General features: G+C 39.3%; 1 protein-coding gene across 8 annotated transcripts in view; it reads right to left on the reverse strand.

The window, feature by feature from the left end:
• FAM13C (family with sequence similarity 13 member C) overlaps nt 1-24,135 on the reverse strand; it is a 146,041-nt gene that overhangs the window by 113,360 nt on the left and 8,546 nt on the right. For all 8 annotated transcript variants that reach the window (XM_047702716.1, XM_047702715.1, XM_047702714.1 and 5 more), the window contains one exon: nt 22,905-23,100. In XM_047702716.1, the coding sequence (XP_047558672.1) occupies nt 22,905-22,979 (75 nt within the window). In that variant the 5' untranslated portion in view covers nt 22,980-23,100. The remainder of the gene's footprint in view (nt 1-22,904; nt 23,101-24,135) is intronic.

Raw genomic sequence — 24,135 nt, forward strand, 5'->3', positions numbered from 1 at the left:
AAAAACATTTAAGAGAGAAATGAATAGGAGACTGCAAAGTCCAAGAAAGATGGAACAAAAATGCAGAGAAAAGAAAGTTTATTGCTTGACCCTACTTATGTCTTATTTTAATGGAATGCTAAAAGATTTTAACTCCATGTGGGAAAATCAAAATAAAGCAACAAAAGAAATATTAAATGTTGATAAATGTACACTCAAACATATGACTTCTGTCTGAAGATGTTTTATTTTTTTATATATTTTTGAGACTTATTTTTATTTGAGAGAGAGAGTGCATGTGCAAGTTGGGGGAGGAGCAGAGGGGGAAAGAGAGAGAGAATCCTGGAGCAGAATCCCCACTGAGTGCAGAGTCCAATGCGAGGCTCCATGCAGGGCTTAATCCCAGGACCCTAAGATCATGACCTGAGCCAAAACCGAGAGTCCAGTGTTTAACCAACTGAGCAACCGAGGTGCCCAAAGATATTTTAAATAATGATCTTTAAAATAGGGAACACTGTTTCTTACAGTATACTTTTGTTAAATTTTAATAAAAATACAGTTTGTCAGCAAAAAATTAAATAATTCTGACTAAGAGGGTCGACTGGAGCAGTGAGTCAGTGCCTGCAGATATGGCAACACGAGATGAAGCCTTCCTACTGAGAGGTGGTCATATTCACAGTGCACGGGCAAGAAGGAAAAGCAGATGGCACCTTCATCAGGTCTCTGTTCCCTTCTGGGCCACATGGCCTCTCCAACCTTAGTTACAGAAGCTAGTGACTTATTTCAAAAGATTTTATTCTTTACGGTTTAAAAGATTACTATTATCTGAAGAACCAGAAGTGACAATTTCTATGATTTTTAATGTAAATTAAATATTTATGTGTATTTTAGGTCATTTCCTTCTGAGTTGAGATGCAAACTCCTTTAAATACCTCTAATTACTACAGAATATTACCATCCTAGGAAAAACTACCTTTTGTTCTCTTTTACACTGAAAAAATGAACAGTCTGCTGATATGGAATCTCTACCATGTTCTTTTCTGAAATCTCTACCATGTTCTTTTCTGAAATTGTTAAACTATGTCTGTTATTCTTTGCTTTTGAATATTCCTTAATGTTTCATTTCATAAGATCCTCATTTATTTTATTTAGTTTAGCAAGAATCAAATTATTTTTCTATTCTCAAAGCAGTCAGGAGAAAAATCCAAAACTATCATCACAAAAATTACCCCAACCCCTCAAGCTTCTCCACTAATGTCAGGCACGAGGAGAATTAGGGATTCCCAAACTTAGAAAGCTCAACAGTCAGTGAGCAGGTGGGCAAAGGGGGGGCTTCTGATTCTAGTTATTCATAAATTCTGTGGCTCCATAGTGAACGTTTGTTCAAGTATTTACTGAATACTTTATACACTGCCAGTATTTACTGAATACTTTATACACTAGCTGTGGGACTACAATGGCAAACAAAAGAGAGCAACACTCCAGAGAACAACATAAGAAAAGAAGAGAGAGGGAGGGAGGGAAGGAGAGAAGGAAGGAGGGAGGGAAGGAGAGAGGGAGGAAGGACACAATAATTTCTAAGTTTTTGCTAAGTCAGTGCAGATTTGTCCCTATTTCCTACCTTCTATAATAATAACGGGTAATCAAATCAATAAACCTGAGAACACCACAAGATGTAAAGTATGTTGTGAAGAGCTCTCTCAAAGCAGTTTCTTCATTCCAGGGATGCCTGATTTATATCCCATCTTATTTCTATCCTGACTTAGTCAATTCAAGTTGCTATAACACAAAGACCATAGACTGGGTGGCTTAAACAACAGAAATGTATTCCTTATGGTTCTGGAGGCTTGAAGTCCAAGATCAAGGAGCCAGCCAATTCAGTTCATGATGAGAGCTTTCTTCCTGGCTTGCAGATATATATCTTCTTGCTATGCCAGAGAGAGAGAGAAGCAAGCTCCTTCGTTGTCTCTTCTTAAAAGGGCACAAATCCGTCTTCCAAAGGCCCCATCTCCAAATGCCTTCACATTAGGGATCAGGATTTCAATATACGGATTTTGGAGGTAGATAAACATATAGTCCAAACCACATCCTATGGTCCCTTTCAAATCCCCTCTGCTCTGATGACTTGAGGCCATATCAAACAGTCCTGCCTCTCTCTTTCTGGACTGTCTTCTCAACCCCTTCTCAATACAGGTGTTTAATCCTATATAGCTTTGCTTCACAGTATATGCAGATACTGCGTGCTCCATTTATGTCTCCAAGTTAAAATGTAAGTACGCCAAGTGAGAATGTCTGTGTCTTGCACTTCTTTTACTCTCTTGCAGCGCCTCAGCACTCTATAAAATATTTGTGGATTCATTCAATCAGTCATAACACATCCACTGAATGCCAGTGTCTCATGCTGGGGAGCAGTTCTCAGTGGATTTGGGTAACCTAATGATTGGGACTAATTTAAGGGAAATGCCAGTTGAATTCTTGGCGAATAGGAACCACAAAACATTTTTACAGAAACACCAGTTTCTCATTGCTTGGACGCTCATTTCTCTAAGTGGAATGAGGCTAAGAGAGTTTGGCCCAGGGAAGGACCTTGAGCAGCTGTTTTACTGAATAAATAAGTGACTGCCAAATGCTAACAGCAGCTTGCATTTGCAGTATGTAAACTTTTCAGACTGGTTTCCCACCCATTAGCATAACTTTTCGAGTAATGTTTCTTAAATGAGGGCATCTAAGCACTTGGAAAGAGAGAGTCTTAAGTGTTTCTTTGGCCTACATTATTACATCTAACAAGTTTTCATAGAAGATGGTCATATAAAATCTAACCCACACTTTTTCTTACAAGTTCTGAACCAATGAAATCTTTAAGACTTCCTACAGAACACTGAACTCCATGCAAGTGCTGAATAAAACAGCATTAGACAAGGGTGTTACATGGTTTTCCACACTGGGCTCCAAACATGTTCCTGTGTTACAAGAGACCTGTGTCGTTCACTCAGTCACTGACGACGACTCAGAAAGTCTAACTGTTCTCATAAAATGTGGAATAGCTAATACAAAGGAGAATCATGTCATTCCAACAGTCTCCTTTTAAAGACTTGGGGGAGCAAATGCCTGGCTGGCTCAGTTGAAAGAGCATGTGACTCTTGATCTCAGGGTTGGGAGTTCAAGCCCCATCTTGGGTGTAGAGATTACTTAAAAATAAAATCTTGAAAGAAAAATTAGTGGTGTCAGTATTGATCCCTGTCCCCCTCTTTAAAACATATAGCTTTGGTTTTGGATTTTTGGTTTCTCTTTTGAGGGAGGTTGCAGAAGGCAGTGGAAGGAGGAAAGGAAGTAACATTATCTCAGAAACCAGAAATGCCTAGATGGACTTTAATTTCACAGAAACCTAATTTTAAAAGCATTTTATAATTGGAATTAAAAGAAACTGAAGTGAAAATGGAATACTATATACTATACTATCTCAAATTAAAAATAAATTAATAGCCGCAAGACGTAAATCCTGACAGGAAAATTATTCTAAGATATCTAAAGAGAAGGGACATAGCAAAAACAGTAGTATCTTATGAATGCCTAACATTCACTTGCATTATGGCTTTTCATCCATTTTAACAGTACTGTAGTTAAAAAATGCCAAGTCTTTTACATTAGTTCCCCTCAGTAACGTCCCAGAGATGAGACTTTGGGGGGGTGGATGCCACAAACATGCAAAATATTAGCTCCCTCTTAAAGACCTCTGTCTACAATGTTAGCACAAAGTAGGACCAATTCTTCAGAGAGTGAGTCTTGTCTTACCAAATGGTGCCCAATCTCTGTGTCTAATACCCCAATCAACCGTGATTAGGACCGTTTATCTCTAAGTCTCTCATCAGGCTCTCCAACCACAAATAGAATACATAAAGTTTTTGCTTCAAAGAGGGCCTCTATTTAGAAAACATGTTTCCTTCTACACAGGAAGAGTAGATGACACATGTGGGCTGAACTGAATATTCTAAGCAAAGGTACCCACGCGATGTTTGCAATGCAGACCTGGGAAAAGTCTAAGAAGGAATTATTAAACACAAATACTAATTGTAACACCGTTCATGCTGAGAAAGTTTCTAATTTGAAAAAAGTTTTGTTTGTTGTTTTTAATTTGGAGACCCAGCAATTATCTGAAATGAAGGAAGAGCTAACTCCCAGAACATCTGAACTCAAAAGCATCTGGAGCACAAAAGATATCTGGCATTTCAAAGCCAAAAGCCACAGGTCCAGGCTCCAAACCAGTTTCTATAGTACTTAAGATAGAGGAGACCCTGAAGGGAGACCGGATTCCCCAGGTGAATGACGATGAGAACAGATGAGGAAAGTACACAGAAGTAATTCTATGAATCCAGTCACATCACTGTAAGTTAAAGCATCTCCAGCTCTCCCAGGCCTGCACTGTGCTTCCTCCCCTCAAGTTAAGTCTCAGGGACAGGAATGGCAGGCAATAGATGCTGTGCCAGAGGGATGCAAACCCACAAGGTACACACTGAAGCGAAAATGCCAGAGGGCCACACTCTCACTGAACACATTCTCCATAATGTCACCTGAATTGTGAGTTGTTAGCATGCCATAGTTTCTTGGGACATCAAATTTAAGTAAATATTTAGAGAAAAAAACTCTTTTTCTGGGATGCCCATGTGACTCACTGGTTTGAGGGTTTGACTTTTGGCCATGGTCTTGGGGTCATGAAATCCACCCCAGGTTGGGCTGGGCACTCAGTGGGGAGTCTGCTTGAGATTGTCTCTCTCCCTCTCCCTCTGCCCTCCCTCCACTCATGCATGAATGCTTTCTTTCCCCCTCTCTTTAAAATAGATAAATCTTTTTAAAACATCCTTTTTCCGTTTAAACAGATATATTAATAAACTGCAGTATTAAAAAAAAACTGCCACATTTGCAAAACTTTTTAAGATGACATCAGTATACCAGTCAAGATGTTTAGTTTCAAACAGAAACAAAGTCTAACTAATTTAAGCAAATAATGAAATTATTAGAAGGCTCACACACTAACCCAAAGGGCTAGAGAACCAGCCATGGGGCTCTGAGGCAAAAACAGCTCAGAACTGATCCAACTTGCACACTTCTGCCAAAACTGAGCGGTCTGCATCTCTGATGTTGCTGACTCTAAGACCATTAGGTCATTATTCTATTTGTTAAGGAAAAAAGTAAATAGTGCTGGTTATCAAACTCTATCACAACATTGATTTTAAGGAGCACCCCGATTTCAGCAACACTAAAATTGGGGGAATATGTGAATTGTAGGATTGATCAGAAGTGGTCAGTTCTACTGCGTGTAGTCCTCACAGCTCACGCTAGCGACAGGCGCCACCGCAATGACCAGATCCCCTCTTGCCGCCCCCACTCCCAACCCAGGTTCTGCCCATGTCCTAGCTGAAAGGGAAGCTGGAAAAGCAAGTACTGGCATTTCAGTTTGTATGGTGGGAAAAAAAAAACAGATCCTGCTTTTTTCCCTCCTATGGAAAAATTTTCAAGCACAAAAACAGAGTTCAGATGCTGGGCAGCCAAGAAAGAATGACAAATATCCCCAATGGGGAGATTTCAAAGAAACTCCCTCTTATGGTAAAAGTTCAGTGTCCTCTGTGGTTAGAATTCAGAAACAGAAAAATGTTTGAGAAGCACCAGAAGAGGAGAACTCCTTAGGATGGGAGCCAAGGCCCTTAAAATCCAGCCCTACAAACTGTTCCAGGCTAGTTTCCAACACCCCACCCTATGCACACCCTGAGTCCAGGGATGACTAAGGAGGTGGCAGCTTCTCAACCATTGCCATTATCACTCACATCTCTGCTTGTGGTGTGTTCCCTCAAATTAGAAAACATCCCCCCCTCCCTGCAATTTCTCTGGATTTAAATAACCCCCACTTCACTACTTGAACCAAAACTCACCTCTTCGTGTGAACTCTTTCAGACGGCCCCTCTTGGTGACCCATTAGCACATTATCCATCTCTTCACTGTGAGAGGAAGAGGGCTCATCAATACGTGAACAAAACAACTGCTGTATTGCTTGCTAAAGCAGGGGCGAGCTGCACATCAGCAGGCAGTCCCCTTGAGCAAAGCACAGAGCGCTGATCTTGTAGCAGCTGGGAGACCCTCTGAGCTCGGGAGCTGGGAGATGCCCAGACACTGACTTCCAGCTGTAGATGCAGAGCGGGAGTGAGGGTGATGCTGGCTGGCTGACCTGCAGAAGCATGGCACTGGACTTGGGCTGATCCTGACCTTCTGGCTCTACAACCATGCGTGTTGGGCATGGGGGCTGCTGTTGCAGATGGGCTAGCTGATGGAAGCGTGAAGGGAACAGGTTCTGAGGTAACTGGCAACCAGAGTACAAGTGGTCTTCCCCTAAGAAGATGGGAGCTTTTCACTCTCACAACTGGGACAATATCAATATATGTTAATGGTATGATATGAGTATGATGACCACACGAGGAGCCTTACTATGTACGAGGACTTACAGGAAGTATTTTATAAGGATTAGCATATCAATTCTTAGAGCAACTTTATAGATGGGTGCTATTACCCTTCATTTCACAGATGGGGAACATCAGAACCTCACTGAGATCCAGGTACAAAGGAAATGGCAGCTGAGCCCTGGCTCTAACCCAGCACACGGTAAGGACTCTGCTGAGTGTCGCTGTCTCCATCACCCCAGTGAGAACACACTTACCTTTAAGAACAGGTACCAGGTTTCCCCTCCCTGTCTGATTCAGGGCCTCTCATTCAGAGGCACCCTCAACGTCTGCTGTCAGAAAGAGGGAGTGCCTGAATCATCTAGTCGTTCAAAACCTGATCTGAAGGTCAATAAGCTTGGTATCTTGCCAACCAGCCATGGCCAAAGTCAACGATGAACACCCTACACAAAATGTCAATGACATCCGGCATCATGAGAAAGCAAGGCTTAAGAGAACACATTACACCTGGTTTCTAACTACTTTGTAGCCAGTTCTCCATCCCTGATGCAATGACTACGCCTAAAAGTTGGTCATCGATTTGCGTCATCTCCCCCAAGGTGACAATGTTCCAGAAGCCTGAAACCCTAACAGAAATACCAGCTGCTGAAAAGCAGCAGCTGATTATTTTACCACTTGCTGCTCATGAGCACATACCCAAACAGGACTGCCCCCAATCAGCACTCCTAAGAAAAGCACTCCCATTCCATCTGAAAAAAATTAAGTTATATGAAACCTACAAAACCACATCCAAACCACAGCTCTCAGCCAACAAAGCCCCTGACGTTAATGGCAAAGATATATCATGGAAAATATCTCTGTTTCCCTCCCATCACTCCTCAGTGAGTGCAGTAAGAAATCCCTCTGCAATTTATTCCTTTATTTAAATTTACGTATCTTTCTTCTTATCCTAACAAATGAGAGGAATGTTTGATCCTTTTTTCTCCTGAGCCCAGCCAGGTCTTACCTCCAAGGCCCTAGACACATTCACAATATGTGATAATCTATTTGGTACCCACATATCCATCCAAATCAACAGAAAGCATAAATCAATTTTTAATACAACTGTAAGAAGAAGTGATACTCAGGAATACCATTCAGTTAGTCATTCAATTTGTGTGGCCTTGAGTAATTTACTGAACTTCTCTGTGAAAAGGAATGAGTACCAGGACCTCATAGAGTGGTTATGACAATTAAATGAATATTAGAGACAGCACTCAAGACAAAGCTGTGCACATGGTCACTGCACTTAATATGATATTGTATTCTTGGGGCATCTGGGTGGCACAATGGTTTAAGCATCTGCCTTTGGCTCGGGTCATGATCCCAGGGTCCTGGGATCGAGCCCTGCATGGCCCTCTCTGCTCAGAAGGGGAATCTGCTTTTCTCTCTCCCTCTGTCCCTGCTCATGCTCTCTCTCCTGCTCACTCTCTCTCAAATAAATAGATAAAATCTTTTAAAAAATAGTGTTGTATTCTTGGAAGCTGCTGAGGGTAGATCATATGCTTTCTCACCACACACACACACACACACACACACACACACACACAGTTAACTGTGAGGTTATGGATGGGTCGATTATCTTGATCTTGGCAATCATTCTATACCACATATATATGTATACCAAATCATCACATTGTACACTTTAAATGTATACAATTACATTTGTCAATTGATTCCTCACCAAAGTTAAAAAAAATAAAATAAAATAAAGACAAGGCTGTGTATGGTAATTACCATGCAAGCTCTCTGCCCCGTCAGTCTTCTTAATGCCCCATATCCCCCCAAACTCTTGCCAGATCCTCCAGAGTATTGAGGAGCCATCCAATACAGAGTCTAACTTTAGGAAGCTCCTTGTACTAGTTCCTATGGCTATTGAAACAAATTACCATAACTTGGTAGCTTAAAACAACAGAAATGTATTCCCTCAGAGTTGTAGATAGAGGTCAGAAGTTCGAAACCAAGAGTCAGCCAGGCCACACTCTCTCTAAGGCTCCAGGGAAGAATCTTTCCCTGCCTTTTCAGGTCCAAGTGGCTCCTGGCAGTCATTGGTTGTGGTGGCCTGACTCTAATCTGTGCCCTCATCTTCATATGTCTATCTTCCCTGAATGGCCCTCTGTGTCCATTCCTTTTCTCACAAGGACACCAATCATTGGCTTTAGGGCCCACCCAAAATCCAAATTTTTACCTCACTTACATCTGCAAAGACCATATTTCCAAATAAGGTCACATTCTGAGGTTCCAAGTGAACATGAATTTTGAAAAGGTACTATTCAACCCAGTACACAATTCAACCTAACAAGAGGAGAAATTCAGGCTCCTCAGGGACACACAGTCCAGCACCACTGATGAAACACCATGTTACTGAGCCTAGTTTGGAAAAAATCAAGCAAAATTAATGGATGGTTTTGTATAGGAAGGGATATTAGTGAAACTAACAGGTTGAGAAGCAAACAAAAAGGCCCAGTCAGTCAGTGTACATAAGGCAGGCCATCTCTGAAATAGAACATAAGTCCCAAAATCACTAAAGCTGAAAAGCTGACATTCAAGTCATCCATTTTGAAATAAGGAGACGGAAGATAATACGTAGGTGTGTCAAAAACACACTTTTTAGTCTTATTGGCAATGGATAAACCTCCTTGTAAAGATTACAACATTAAAAGGCTCTGAGATAAATCACATTTAGCAATTACCTCACAAATAAATAAGAGTAAGCCAAAACAAACAAACTTAGCAACAAAATGTCTTGAGTTACAGCACTGCAATCAGATACTTGTAATAAATTCTAGATGTGTCATTTCAGAAATTTTTACCAAATAATAAAAATTTCAATGACAGAAAATAAAATAATGCTCAAATATGCTTTCATCTACTGCATTTTCTGCTTTAAAACAATTTTTTAAAGTAGCATCTACAAAAATTTTCACTATTTTATGAACTAAAATTTTATCTTCTTTGCCCAGAGATAAGATCCCTGTCTCTTTTCCATTGTGTTCCATTGTGACCTCCCTGCTTCCCTCTCATCCGATGCTTACCTCAAGCCTGTCCCAATCTCTGCATAGAGTTGATTACTGCTTGGGGAACTGTCTGTCTGGACTCCTCACTTGCCACTAATCCAGGAAACCCCAAGGACACATTAGCTACAACAGAGATCACCAGATCCTACCCTGTACATGGCCCAGGAACAGCTCTAAATCTAGATGCTGGTTCTTCCAGAGGTTTTGTCATGTTAGGAACCAATCACTGAGTTCCCACTCTGCTTTTTAGCATAAGGTGGAAGTGTGATTGTTAGAGATTTAATAAGGAGTTAAATAGTTTATTTTTTCTCTGTTTCCATCCTGACATTGCACATTAGGTAAAAGGCTACAACTGTCAAAGTGTTTATTAGTAACCAGTAAAACAGTAAACAATATTTTAAAAGGAACCCTAAATCATTCATATTTGCCTGTGTTTTATTTAGAGCTAAACTGATTCAGTCTTCTGGTGAATCCTTCTGTCCTTCAGGGAGAGCAATATCCAGGTCTTCAGAAGACCAGGCTTTCTGGTTCCTAAACCAAGTGTCAGTTTCAGTTTCTGGCAATGCTGAGGGAGAAACTGACAGAGGGAAGAAGTGGGAGAGAATCCCTCCTGTGGATTCATATCATTTTCCTCTCTTGGTTTTTAAGTCTAATAGGTCACACGTTTAGTACAGTTAGTGTTTACTGGGTTAAAACTCACAAAAAAGTTGGGGTGCCTGGCTGGCTCAGTTGGTTGAATGTCTGACTCCTGATTTGGACACAGGTCATGATCTCAGTCATGAGATGGAGCCCAATGTCGGGCTCTGCACAGGGCGTGGAGTCTGCTTGGGATTCTCTCTGTCCCCCTCCCTCTGTTCCTACACACAGTCCCCTTCTCTCTCTCTCCGCCCCTACCCTCTTGTGCACTCTCTCTCTTAAAAACAAACAAACAAACAAAAACACTAAACTCCAACCACACCCCTACCACACTGAGGTATTGTTTAAAAGAGCTTAAAACTTCAACAGTATTCCTTTGGTTACAGAATGTTACAGCTGAAAAGCCTAAAAATCTAACATTGGGATGTTCTTTTCTATTGGGGATGTCCCTGCCACATGGCAATATTACCAAGCTAAGCAATCGAAATATTTTATTTCATAGTGTTAATGAACAAAAGAAGTGAAGCTGAACATCTTTGTTTTGGGGGCTTGGGGGAATCCCCTAACTGTGCTACAACTGACTACAACAGTAAAAGTGGCTACAACAGTAAAAGTTGCAGAGGGCTCAACTATAAAAAAAGATTCATAACAAAACCAAGCTGGACATTGTTGAGTGGGAAGGCTAAGTTCCATCATGACTAAAAGACCACCAGTGACCTGGGTCTGGAGGCAACTATATAATAAAGAAATGCTCAAAATAGTAAAGCCATCCTTGTGTATGACACTGGGCTCAGTCTAGAGCAGCAGTTTTCAAAGTAGGCATCCCCTGCCTGGCCACTTATCTCCGGTAGCAATACTGCTCAAATACGACACTCTTGTAGTCTGTGTCTTCTATTAGTAAATTGTTTTTGATCATTTTAACACAGAAGCTGGCTAATCAAAGTCAGCCTTTCCATTGACTTGATAACAGCCACTGTTCATGGCAAGTAGCGTCCAGTGGGAAAAATGGTCTGCAGACGTTAAGGGCAGATTTTCAAACTTTTTTGCCCTTCTATCCAATTTTTAAGAGTTTATCATCCCTAGAGAGTGGGCTGCTTTTTCCAGGGTGATTTCATGCTGTTCAGATGTTAAAGATATAAAAAAATTACTACAGTTTGACTCCTAGACCTACAGAAGCTGCTGACTTCCCTTCCTATGCTTTCTTTTCCTACTCTAAAAGGGTTGAAGTTAAAAAAAAAAATCCCAATGGCTCAGGCTACAAGCACAACTGGTTACTTTTACCTTTGAAGGAGAAGGTAAGTGAGGTAAGATGTTCATGCCATTCCTTTCTGATACAGTTGCCAAATCTAGTAAATAAAACCACATCACATGCAGTTAAATTTGAATGCCAAACAAACAATAAGTAATTTTGCAGCATGAGTATGTCCTACTTTTTATTTTGCTTGCACAAAACTCCCATTCCTATTCAAAACAGTATCTACATGGAACATACTTACACTACAAAATTATTCCTTTTTTGTCTGAAATTCAAATTTAGCCAGGCATCCCATATTTTATCTGGCAGCTACATCTCTTGCAAAATATGGAGCCTAAAACTGCAGGCTTGAGGTTGATATGTTATGTCTCAGTCCCAAAGTGATATTTAGCCATGTTTGATAAAGTTTGGATTGGCAATTCTTAGTTACCCGAAATGTCAGTTCATTATGTTTCTGCTATCCAGACATCCCAGCTTTGCTTCCAAGCTCCAAAATAGGCTGTGTAAGCCCCTGCTAAGCTGTGTTCTTTGCCTAAAGAACACCCTGCTCTTGGATAAATATCACCAAGTACATGAAGATGTGAATTTGCATATCTGTGTGTATGCAGAAACTCAGTTCCCACATCTGACAATATCCAAATTGTCAAATCTACTTTCTATAGGAAGTATTATTTTTGGATGAGATTTCGAAGTGCCTCTTAAGGAGTTCACCTAGGTGGTTCAGTCGGTTTAGCATCTGCCTTTGACTTGGGTCATAATCCCAGGGTCCTGGCATAGAGTCCCGCATCCCTCTCCCTCTACCTGCCACTCCCCCTGCTTGTGCGCTCGCTCTCTCTCTCTCTCTCTCTGTTAAATAAATAAATAAATAAATAAATAAATAAATAAATAAAATCTTTAAAAATAATAATAAAAAATTAAAGTGCTTCTTAATCAAGGCACCACAGGTTTAGCTGGCATAACCCAAAGTCACTGCAATCTTCTGGCAAGAGTACAACCATAATTATTCCTATATAAAATAATAAAACTAGTGAACTCTGAAGTTTCATTTGGCAATAGAGGGAAATAACAGTAACTAAATCTACTTTTTTCCTGACCATAATGAAGCAGGTATTTAACTGAAGGGGTACTTGTAGAAAATTCCAATATCTGCTCAAAACAACAACAGTATGTCCTTTGGTGGTACTTCATTAGCTTAATTAATGCTCTTCTTCTTCTAGTCCTTGACATTAATAACAATTGAGTATATAAAGGACTAGAAGAGAAAAAGACCAGTTAACTTCTTCTTGCTTGAGGTTATATGCTAGTTTGAACAGACGATGTGGAAGTCATTAGTGCTGCTGGCTAGTAATTCATTAGGGTATATTGGCAGGATTGTATTTCCTAGTCCCTGGCATTATGCAACTATAGTTATGGGAGAAGCACATGACCAGCTCGGGCCAATTACTAAAGAATGTAAATACTGTATGCTGCTGTGTGTATGCAGAAACCCTCCAAAGCTCTCTTTTCTCTCTGACTTTGAAACCAGCAACGTTCAAGACCGACACTGCTAAGTTAGTCTTTAATTGATTGCCATGATCAGACACTTTCTAGGGACCAATGAAGATATGTAACATGCAAGAAATGCAGTTTTGCTTTAACTACCATGTATTTTTCTTCAAACTGCTAAGGTTTTGAGTTATTTCTTATTGCAGCATAACATAGCCTGGCCTAACTCAGAGGGTAAGCAAGTTTTGAGGTTTCAGCACATATCCGGCCCAATGAGTCTTTTAAATGTTCTATATACAATTTTTAGCCCCCTGAACCTTGTTGAATGTTTAAGGTTATATCATCATCACTTTTAATTCTAAACAAACTCTTAAGGTAGGTACAAAATATCATCTCTTCCTTACAGATGGAAAACAGACACTTAAAGGGTTGGTAAGTAAATGCTTAAAGTCATAGACAAAGTAAGTGGCTGAGAAGGAATTTGAACCCATAACCATGTGGACCTAAAACCGTCCTTTTCACTACCTCACTATACTACCATTCAAGTAATTAGCCCAGAGGGACAAGATTTGGAACCCCATAGAGAGGAAGCAGGTGCCAAAAGGGACAAAGATGTCCCATGGATGTCACTCTTCTTTCCATTCATTGGTAGGTCTCGACTATGGACTGAATTTATAAGGCTATATAATGTTAGAAACCATCTTTGGAACAACGTCATGATAATTGGAAGTTCTTTAATTCAGAATTTATTTATCTATGCAAAAGATGCAGGCATAACAAGACAATTTTAAGAGCCATTCTGTGTGGAATTCACTGGCATATCTGTTAAATATTCCAGGCAGCGTAGAAGTAGAGATCAGTTCTCGCCATTCTCTGTTGCTACACTCAGAAGAACCAATACCATCAATAGCTTCTTCGTTTTTTTAAGGGGAATTCTTCTGTAGCTTCTATTATAGGTGGAATATTAATTAGATAATGGGGACTCGAGTACTACAATACCAAACTTTCAATTTTCCCATTGCTTGTAAACTTGTCTCAAATCAGTTATGTTGTTTTGAACACAAACTCCATCTGGGTGACATTTCTTTTTAACTTTTGAGATTTAATGCCGAGGCAAATAAATCACCTCGCTTAATTCTGAGATTCCTTCATGACAGTAGATCAGCAGAATACATTTGTATATTTAAAAAAAAAAAAGTAAAAGTTATTTTACAGATATTCCAGTTTCCCTTCTAAAAATATCTTTTTCCATAAGCTTAGTCATTTAACAATAGATTGGTTATTAATTCAAAGAGTCATATCAGAATCTTATGCACCGTGAGAAACCAGGAACCCAGACATCAACTTAGATAGCCTCACTTTGAAAGACACAGAATTTCGCAGATGTCCGTCCTCCCTGAATCTCAATCATTTTACTATTGGAGACGTGAAGAGAGACTTGGAAAATAAACCTGGAGGAACGCCTTTCTTTCTGACCAGTAAAAAATATTCCAAAAAATCCATAGCAGGAATTGAAGTAAAACTCCGCACTACAGCTGCAAAAGCATACAAGAGAAATAATGCAACACAAACTCATGTGTCAAAACAATTATCTAAGGCCAATTGCCAGAAGCACAATGAATTCATCCTTTTGACACACTCCAAAGAACAAGCCCTCCAAGGCATATTCAAAACTTAAATGTCTTCCTATCATGAAAAGCAAGTGAAATTCTGTTTGAAGTTCTTTTTTAGCTTTCTGGTGCTCTCAATTTCAAAGTTTTTGTTTTTGTTTTTGTTTTAAGATTTTATTTGACAGACAGAGATCACAAGTAGGCAGAGAAGCAGGCAGAGAGAGAGAGAGAGAGAGAGAGGAGGAAGCAGGTTCCCTGCTGAGCAGAGAGTCCGACACGGGGCTCGATCCCAGGACCCTGGGATCATGACCTGAGCCGAAGGCAGAGGCTTTAACCCACTGAGCCACCCAGGCGCCCCTGGTGCTCTCAATTTCAAAGTCAATCAGCTGTACTAGTTTTCTTGCTTTATAGTTTGTACTTGCTTAGTGGTTCAATAACACATTTAGAAAAATATACATAAAGCAGATCCATGATTAGAAACAGAATCTTAGTTTCTTTGCGGGGAGAAGGGGGATGACCCAGAATTAACTATTGTCTTTTAATGTTGAGTCTAACACAGAAAGAATTAGACCTAGACTCTCCAAAAATAGAAATATAGTAAATACTTCACTGTTAGGTTATTATGCCTGAAAAGTGTTTAGGGGGTTTTCATTTCGGCAGAAAAATTAAAATGCAAATTTCACAATCAGACCTGGATTCTTTTCCAGCCTCTTAACACATCTACTGGAGCCAAATGGAGGAAACCTAATGCTGATGTACACCAGACGGAACAGCTGGTCTCCCCAAGGAAGTGGATTAGCAGCATGATTCAGTACACAGCTCACTGCAGAAAAGCTCTCTATATAGCCTCCCAGTTTTTGTCTTCTGCTAAAATAGCCAACAGAGGGAAGGACAGAAGGTTGGTGCATTGCCTGATGCCAGCTGGTAGGAAATGAAGATGGGAAGACTTAATCTACCAATGCTAAAGCTAAATGCCCTCTGGATAGTTATGAGGTCCTATACAGGTACTTGGTTCTGTTAGTCAAATCCAATGATCCCCAAATCAGGTTGTTAGGGATTAATACTATAGTAATATAGAATTCTTTTTAACTTTTCACAAAATATTACACTACATATAATCTACTGTCTTTTTAAAAACTGGAAATGTTGGGGTGCCTGGGTGGCTCTGTCTGTCTTCAGCTCAGGGTATGATCCCAGAGTCCTGGGATTGAGCCCTGCAACTGACTCCCTGCTCAGCGGGAAGCCCGCTTCTCCCTCTCCTACTCCTCCTGCTTGTGTTCCCACTCTCACTGTGTCTCTCTCTGTCAAATAAATAAATAAAATCTTTAAAAAATAAAAATAAAAACTGGAAATGTTACTTTCAATCAGTTGGGGAATGTCAATAAATGTAGATTTTTTGTTAAATATGGGTTTATACATTTTTGTTGAATAATCAGGGAAGTGTGAATACAACAAATTAATGTGAAACAAATAGTCTAGAAAAAGGTAGATATTATATGAAGAACAGAAAAGGCTGATCAAGACTGGTGGTCATATATAATAAATAGAAAGTATGCATGGAGGGAGTCTCACAGTAAATCAGCCCCAAAGTTTTCCAAGATGACAAATTACCCAGATATTCTAGACAGGAGAGATGAAAGCTCCAGAGATCACTGTTAGTCACAATGAGATATAATAAGACACACCTACAATTTTATTGAGATATAAATGACAATAACATTATATTAGATTCAAGTGTTATATAAGTTATATAACATTATATAACAACAAAATAATTCAGTATTTTATATATATATATATATATATATATATATATATATACACACATATAGTGAAATGACCACCACAATGCCACATTAACGTCTATCACCATACATAGTTATAATTTTTCTTCTTGTGATAAAAACTTTTAAGATCTACTCTCTTAGCAATATTCATAGTAACCATGCTGTATACTATATCCCTAGGACTTATTTATTTTCTATCTGTAAGTCTAAATTTCTTAACCATCTTCATCCATTTCATCTACCTTCCATATTTTATGTAATATATCACAAAATATTATAATAAATATAACCTATTGTCTTCAATAAGTTCTCCTCCCTAGAAAGAGTAATAACCTACTTTGATGAAGAATTTCTGCTTTAACACAAATACACAAGTCCTATTTTATCTTCAAATTAATCATATCAAACAATCAATAAAACCTGACCTTTCAGGAGACAAGTCATTAAATGGTTCTTTTCCAAGCCATTTTTCTGTTTTGTTTTTATATCCCACCATCTAAGGAAGGCAGGGCAAAATAAGTAGCAAAGAAAATTGCAATTGATCTTGGTTCAAAATAGTCTCATTATTTTTTTTTATTTTTTTTTAAGATTTTTATTTATTTATTTGACAGAGAGAGATCACAAGTAGACAGAGAAGCAGGCAGAGAGAGAGAGAGAGGGAAGCAGGCTCCCTGCTGAGCAGAGAGCCCGATGCGGGACTCGATCCCAGGACCCTGAGATCATGACCTGAGCCGAAGGCAGCGGCTTAACCCACTGAGCCACCCAGGCGCCCCGAGTCTCATTATTTTTAATATCTTAACTTCTTTGAGGACATTCTTGCATTGTCTTCTCGATTCTTGGGCTTTCATTGGATCAGCAAATACACGTAAGTGACTTGCCCTTCTTCTTTTAAATCACTCATATATAGTGAGTATAAAATTAAACTTCAGATTCTGCTACTTTCACCCAGGTCTCCTCAGAGAAATGGCAAGATCAGGAGGAAAGCTGCTCAGAGTTAGATTTAAATCTGATCCTACAAAAACAAAATCTCTGAATCTGACTTTGGGATTGATGGGAAAGGAATGAAAGATCAAAACTTTCAACAGCTACCATCTGGCCCCTTCTCCCTTACCCATATCTCCATTTCCAACCAGATTAGGATCAGATTGGGGATCCACTCTGGGGTGCTGAATACAAACTTTTTGATAAGAGAACCCAGAACAGCAATAGCTAAACATTTATGGTTCTGTTCAGCTGTGAAACAGGTTATTTTTAAGTCATAATGGTTGTGCCCACAGGGTCTTCACAGGTGCTTTTAGGGAATGATGGTCAGAGCAAACCAGTCAGAACTGTGTCTTGATGGTGACAAGTGTTGGGTAGGATTTGAAGTATAAGCCTCAGTACCCCCCAAATAACTCCAGCTTCACAAACAGAACCACTGTCTCAACCTCAGTGCATGGTAAATCTGCTTAATGTTATATTTATCCTGTGATTGAAACTCTTATGAAATAGCTCTATCAACTTCTGTATTTGTTCAAGTCTTTATGGGATTTTGCCTGATGATATTAACCAACAAGACTATAGGGATAAATAAATTATCGGGGATAATTATAGTTATCATTTAAAATGCAGACTTGTTCACATTTGAATTGAGCATCATCCAAGCTAGTGTTTTTCAATCAGAAGTGTGTATCAGACTTTCCTATGGAGTTTAATAAAAATGCAGATGTCTAGGACATACACTAGACTTAGCAAATATTTTACTTAACATTCTTGGCATGTTCTTTCAAGATTATTATATTTCTCGGTTTTTCCCTCTGTAAAAATTACATTTATCTATTTTTTGTACAATCAGAAGTAAACTCCCTGACTTCTTTAAAAATAGATTTACTCATTATCCTTTGAAACATTCTGTCTAATTTGGGGGCAATGATTTTATTATCTTGTTTTGCATGTCACATCTATTCATTATTCTTATTATGAGCTCTCATCAGACTTTTCACATTTGAAAATGATCTGTAAATTAATCACAACCAGTTTCAGTTTCTATCATCTATACATGTTTATTTTCCTTAGATGCTTGCCTACAGGTTCTACTACCAGCTTCAAGCCAGAGTTTTCAACTAAAAATACTTTCAACAGTCCCAGATGCTTCAAACAGTTGACATTTTCAAGGACAGACTCTTGGGTACAGGAATCTGATGCTCCAATAGGCTGAGTCAAGATTTATAAAACTTTCATCAGGACAGCTTTATGCTCCTGCTAACCCGAGATCAACAGGAACAAAAAATAATTGCATAAGACGAAATGCACTGATAAGGGAAATTTTACTATAGTGTTTTGTTTAGAATATTGTTATTTTAATGTTCTGTTTACTGGATCTATGAGACAGTCCTTTCTCTACTTCATCTCACAATTTAGTAGATTCTTGTATTAACTATATTTTATTATTTTCTGTATTTTTGATGCCCTGGCCTCTGGAGCCCCACTTACTGGGAAGTACATTCTCCTAGGGCTAGCCAATTCTTAGAACATAAATGACTTGCCCAGGAGTGAACTTTTCACATGTAAACTAACCAATGCAGAGTCCATACTTGGAACCAACTCTTCTATCTGGTTCATATACTCCAGAAGGCAATATTCCTCTGCCTTAATCATCTGAACCAGGTACCGGAGAGTCCCTATACCTCAGAATCTACTGAAATGAATCAAACTCGTCAATCCTAAGACTGCATTACCCTGCCTCACCTTGCCTTTCCCATAGAAACCACATAAAGGCTTCTGCCTTGCTTTCCACCTGTCCCTTCCACTTTCTGACTAACCCTGGTGCTCCTTGGTCCTGCACAGCACAGTATGCTCCCTTTCCTCCTGAGACCGAGGAGTGGGAATCTTTTCAAAGAGCGGTCATCCTCTCATCAGTTGGCCTCACATTTATGAATAGTAATAATAGTAAAACTGTATTTTGAAACTGTCCATTTAGGTAAAATGAGATGAAACATTTAAAAGTGATGTCAGAGTCTCACCCCATAGTTGAGAAACTCACCCTGCATCCTGACCTTTTGTTGCAATGGGGTTAGTTCCTATATTCAATAATAATCTGTTTTCCTTTTTACCAGAATAAAATTGAAAAATCTGTTATGCAACCAAAATCTTGCCTGGAATGCCATCCTGAGAAGGATTCTCATTGAATCATGTAGAACAGACCACCTTTAAGGAACAAAGGCTTTACTTACATAGCCAATGCCTACAGGGGCCTCCTAGGATAACTGACCTGCTAACTGGTTTACAGGGTCCAAACTTACAGGTGGTAAAGATGGTCACTTGCTGGCAAGCTAGAAACCTAATGTTATTTTGTGGATCTCAAGAAGAGAGTAATATATCCAAATGCATAGGTACTGCAGTTGAAACATAGTGGAGAGAGCTTCTTGAACTTAGCTCCAGACCTTGGGATTGCAAATAATAGAGGCATTGAAAGTCCAATCTGAGATTCCCCCATGAAAACTCCCAGAGAAAAGTTAATATTGTAATTAGTCAATAGCAAATGACTTTACATTTTGCAAAGCATGCTTAACAAGGCCTATATAGTAAATTGACACTCTTGCTATGTCTATGTAGGCCAAACCTAAAGTGACTAGCCTTATTTTGTGATTAAGAATAATCTTTCCTTGAGATTCTTATGATCACAAGAGGTAAGAGAAGAATGTAAAGAAAAACTATAAATAAAATCTTTAAAATTTAGTGGGTGTCCGGGCTAACTCATCCATCTGGATAATCTTTGCTTTTGTTTTTCTATGACTGGGCTATTTTTACAAGGCTGTAGACACAAAAGTGAACTTGTAGATACTGATGGCAAAGCAAATAATTCCTCATGTCCAAGAGAAAGTAACTGATTATCACGTCATGGATATTGTAAGTTTTGCCAATTTTGTGTCCATTTATTTTATTTCTGCATTCCTCATCAGACTACAAATATGTGATACTTTACATTCTCTTTTGAACTGGTTGTACTATCTTACTGATTCCTTTGTTAATTAATAATTTAAATAAAATCTTTGATACACCTTTATTTCATATCTAGAGGAGAGTCATGATTATATTCTGTTAAATGTAACTTTTAACAACTGAATAAGATCACACTTACATTTCACACCAAAAAAAGATGATACAGTCATCTGTACACCTCTCTTAACCAGTTTTGAATTACTCAACACATAATACTGAGTGACTACCACATGCTACAGGTCTAAAGAAAGACAAGAAGTACTGAATCACTGACCTTAAGAAACTTGCTCCTATGGAGCTAAGGTTTACCCAAACTTTGTCTAGCTTCACCGGTCAATATCACAAAACTTCAAGGCAGAAAAAAAGAAAATACACTTAGAAAATTCTCCCCAAAGTAATCTTTTCCAAATAGGTAATTACTGGTTAGCAGCACAATATAATCAGCAAAGGAAAAAAAAAAAAAACTCCAAAGTGAAATCATGGGTTTTATATAAAAATTAAGGTGTAATTAGTATAAGGGATTAGGTAAATCACTAGACTTATAGTTGGAAGATCTGCGTACCTTTTCTTAGAAACACTGTGCTTTTATGGAAAAGACTTTCCACTCAAGTTCTTCCAAATCTATTTTTTTAAGGTTTCTTTTTTTTTTAATTAATTTTATTTTTTATAAACATATATTTTTATCCCCAGGGGTACAGGTCTGTGAATCACCAGGTTTACACACTTCACAGCACTCACCATAGCACATACCCTCCCCAGTGTCCATATTCCCACCCCCCTCCCAACCCCCCTCCCCCCATCAACCCTCAGTTTGTTTTGTGAGATTAAGAGTCACTTTCTTCCAAATCTATTTAAAGAGCTTATATAATCCCTTAATCTTTAATTTTTACATTTGAAAAAAATATATAATACCCATTCCATGGGATTGTGGTAAAGCATGGTACATGCCTGGAACACAGTAAATACCTGAATACATGTTAGCTGATTTTATTAATAATATTATTTATAGAGTATTTATAGATTCAGTTCTTGTCAATACTCAACCAATGTTAATTCTCTCTCCCCAAAGAAAATGGGAAGAATGAACTGTTTCATATTTCTCCCATATATGGAAGATCTAAGATATTATTATCAAAGTTCTCTTTGGAGGGGATCTCATTGTGTGGATACAGATGTTAGGAAGGAACTAAACATTTTACCTGCAGGCCAGGATTCCAATGCTGTACTATAAGCAAAGATAATACAAGCATATCTCTCCCCAGAAATCTCCTGTGTTTGTGAGCAATGGATTGGAATTACATGCCCCATTAGCATCTTATTAGAAGTGGCAACTGTGTAATTTTTGAGAGCCAGGCTATAGGATGACAAGAAAGAAAACACTCTGGGAGACATGGCAGGTCACCCAATCCTCAAAGTGTCACAGGAGACCCTTAGCAGAAGATTCAAGATCAGCGCATCCCTAAGACCCATCAGACTATGGGGGTAGCCCTTTGGGTAACTGTATCCTCCTCAACACCACACTCCTAATCAGATTAAGCATGGGGTGCATCCAGTAATAGGCAGTGTCTCAAGTTCATCGTAACTCAAACAGTATTTCGCATTCACTTCTGTCTGAAACTCAACTCAGTTAAAGATAATTACCACCCAGCTTTATGAATGCAAAGGGCACTTTCATTTTATTGCAAAATTAAGTGACTAAATAAGAGTTCCTAATACCGAGGCAGAAATGAGCTAAAAATCACAAGACAAATAAGAAAATGACAAGGTCAAATAAGGTGTTCAGCCAAAGGTGTTCTAACAGGAAGATTAACCTGGTGCGCATTTGCTATATAGGACTGGACTTAAAGTTATACAATTAATCTGTTACATGTAGAACCTCCCACATTATTTTTAAGGTTTAAATGTTAACAAAAAAAGCAAAGTTAATATTAATGAAGCACCCATGTCCCCAAAACTGTATTACAAGTATAATCTCATTAACCTCCTAGTAAGGTAAAAGTGGATTATATTCATTTAATCTTTTTTTTAAAGCATCATAAATTATTTAAGGAGTTTTCTAAGATTTAAAAACATCACATCTTGGCTGCATCCCTCTACAACTTGAGAAAGATTTTAAAAAATTAGAAAATGTAAATGTACTACCCAAATCAAATGGGGGAAAAAATTGCTTCATCCATTCAATTAAATACTTACTGACCTCAAAGAACCTGATACTACACACATACAAACAGGCACGTGCGCACTTGAATAAATTTACCCAAGTCTACTAAAGGGCAGCTAAGGTGAGTGGCTCTGGGTAAACTTGGGATTTTTGATGTGCTAAAAAGAAATCTCCAAGTTTGGGGCAAGAGCTGCATGACCTGGTTAAGCGGAAGAATGCTGGAGATCTTCCTCCACTCTCTGCTGCAAGAAAGCAGCAGCGCCTCTGAACCACTGTGGAAGCCCAGGGTGTAAAGTATCCGTTTGAAGGGGAGCTAGATTACCAGCCTGCTGAGAACCCTGCGCTGGGAGTGCCATCCCTGCGTCCCAGGCCGGCGGTATGCGCACGGACCCGGTCAAGCTCGCTAACCACCTCCTGCAAAAGAACGTGCTCACACTGTCTGCCAGAGCGGTGCCCTCGTGGGAGAAGCACCCACTTGGCAAAGGCCTGGGGAGGTAGAGCCCACTACCTGACTTTCTCCGTGGCTCCTCCCGCTCTCCGCCTTGAGCAGGGTCTTGGGCTTCCGGGACTTGAAGTTGCCCATGCTGGGTCGCAGCACGCCGTCCACCTGCACGGGCTGCTCTACATGCTGTGGCGGCGACGGCGGCGCGGGCTCCTCTAGGAGAGCCCTGGCGTCGGGGTAGTTTTCTTTATTGTCTTCATCTCTAAAACAGGAAAGACCCAATTTAGAAAGCACCCAAAAAAGTAATACACTGCTGCGGGAAAGCGGGGCTGGAACACTCACTGCTGCTCTATTTAATGGTATCTAGCAAAATGTTTAGGGTAGACTTAGTTTCACAGGAATAAGAACCTAAGAAATGTGAATTTCACTGTTTGGATCATTCCACCTTACCTTCTCCTCTTTACAAGTGGATACATACTTTTTTTTTTTTTTTTTTTTTTTTTTGGCAGTTGTCGCTTTGCACATGATATCATATTTGTTCTTAATTTCTCACTTCAAGATGCTTGGATGTATGTATTTTTTCTGACAAAAATGTGGGATTCGGGTTAGAGATTGTCAGCCCAGTTTTACAGATTAAGACCCTAGAACTCAGGGGCACTTAGGTGGCTCAGGTCATGATCTCAGGGTCAGGAGATCAAGCTCCAGGACAGCTGCAAGCAGGGTGTGGAGCCTGCTTAGGATTCTCTCTCTTCACCACCCTTCTCTCGAAAAAAGACAAGAAAAAAAAAAAAGGAAAAAGAAAAAAACTCTAAAACTCAGAGAATAAATGAAGTTCCTGGGAAGAGCTAATTCACCCAGAGACCTGGAGTACTAGCTAGGTCTTCAGTCTCTCCTGCATATATGGACTTGATTTAAGGCATGATACTTCCTCCTTGCTGGCATGTTTAGAATCATCTCCCTACAATTTTCAAAAGCCTCTAGAAGTTTAACAGGGTCTATTTTGATAGGAAACATGCTACTTGGATAAAATATAAAACAAGGGCCATGTTTTACCCAACAAAACCATCTGAACAACACCTTCTGTGCGCATTCAAAGATCCTTGTCCAGGTTCCATCAGTGTGTAATTGCTGAGGTGATGAAACCAGCCGGTGTCACCTTTACACAGTTAGTGGTGTCACACACACAGCCACTTTTAACTTTCACTAACCAAGCAAATTTATACAATATAACCTACAGTTTCAATTTCTTCAAAGTAGTAACATAACACTTTTATTCGAAGCCATTAGTCCCTCTTAA

The sequence above is a fragment of the Lutra lutra genome, chromosome 14 (assembly GCF_902655055.1).
Source record: "Lutra lutra chromosome 14, mLutLut1.2, whole genome shotgun sequence".
NCBI lineage: Eukaryota > Metazoa > Chordata > Mammalia > Carnivora > Mustelidae > Lutra > Lutra lutra.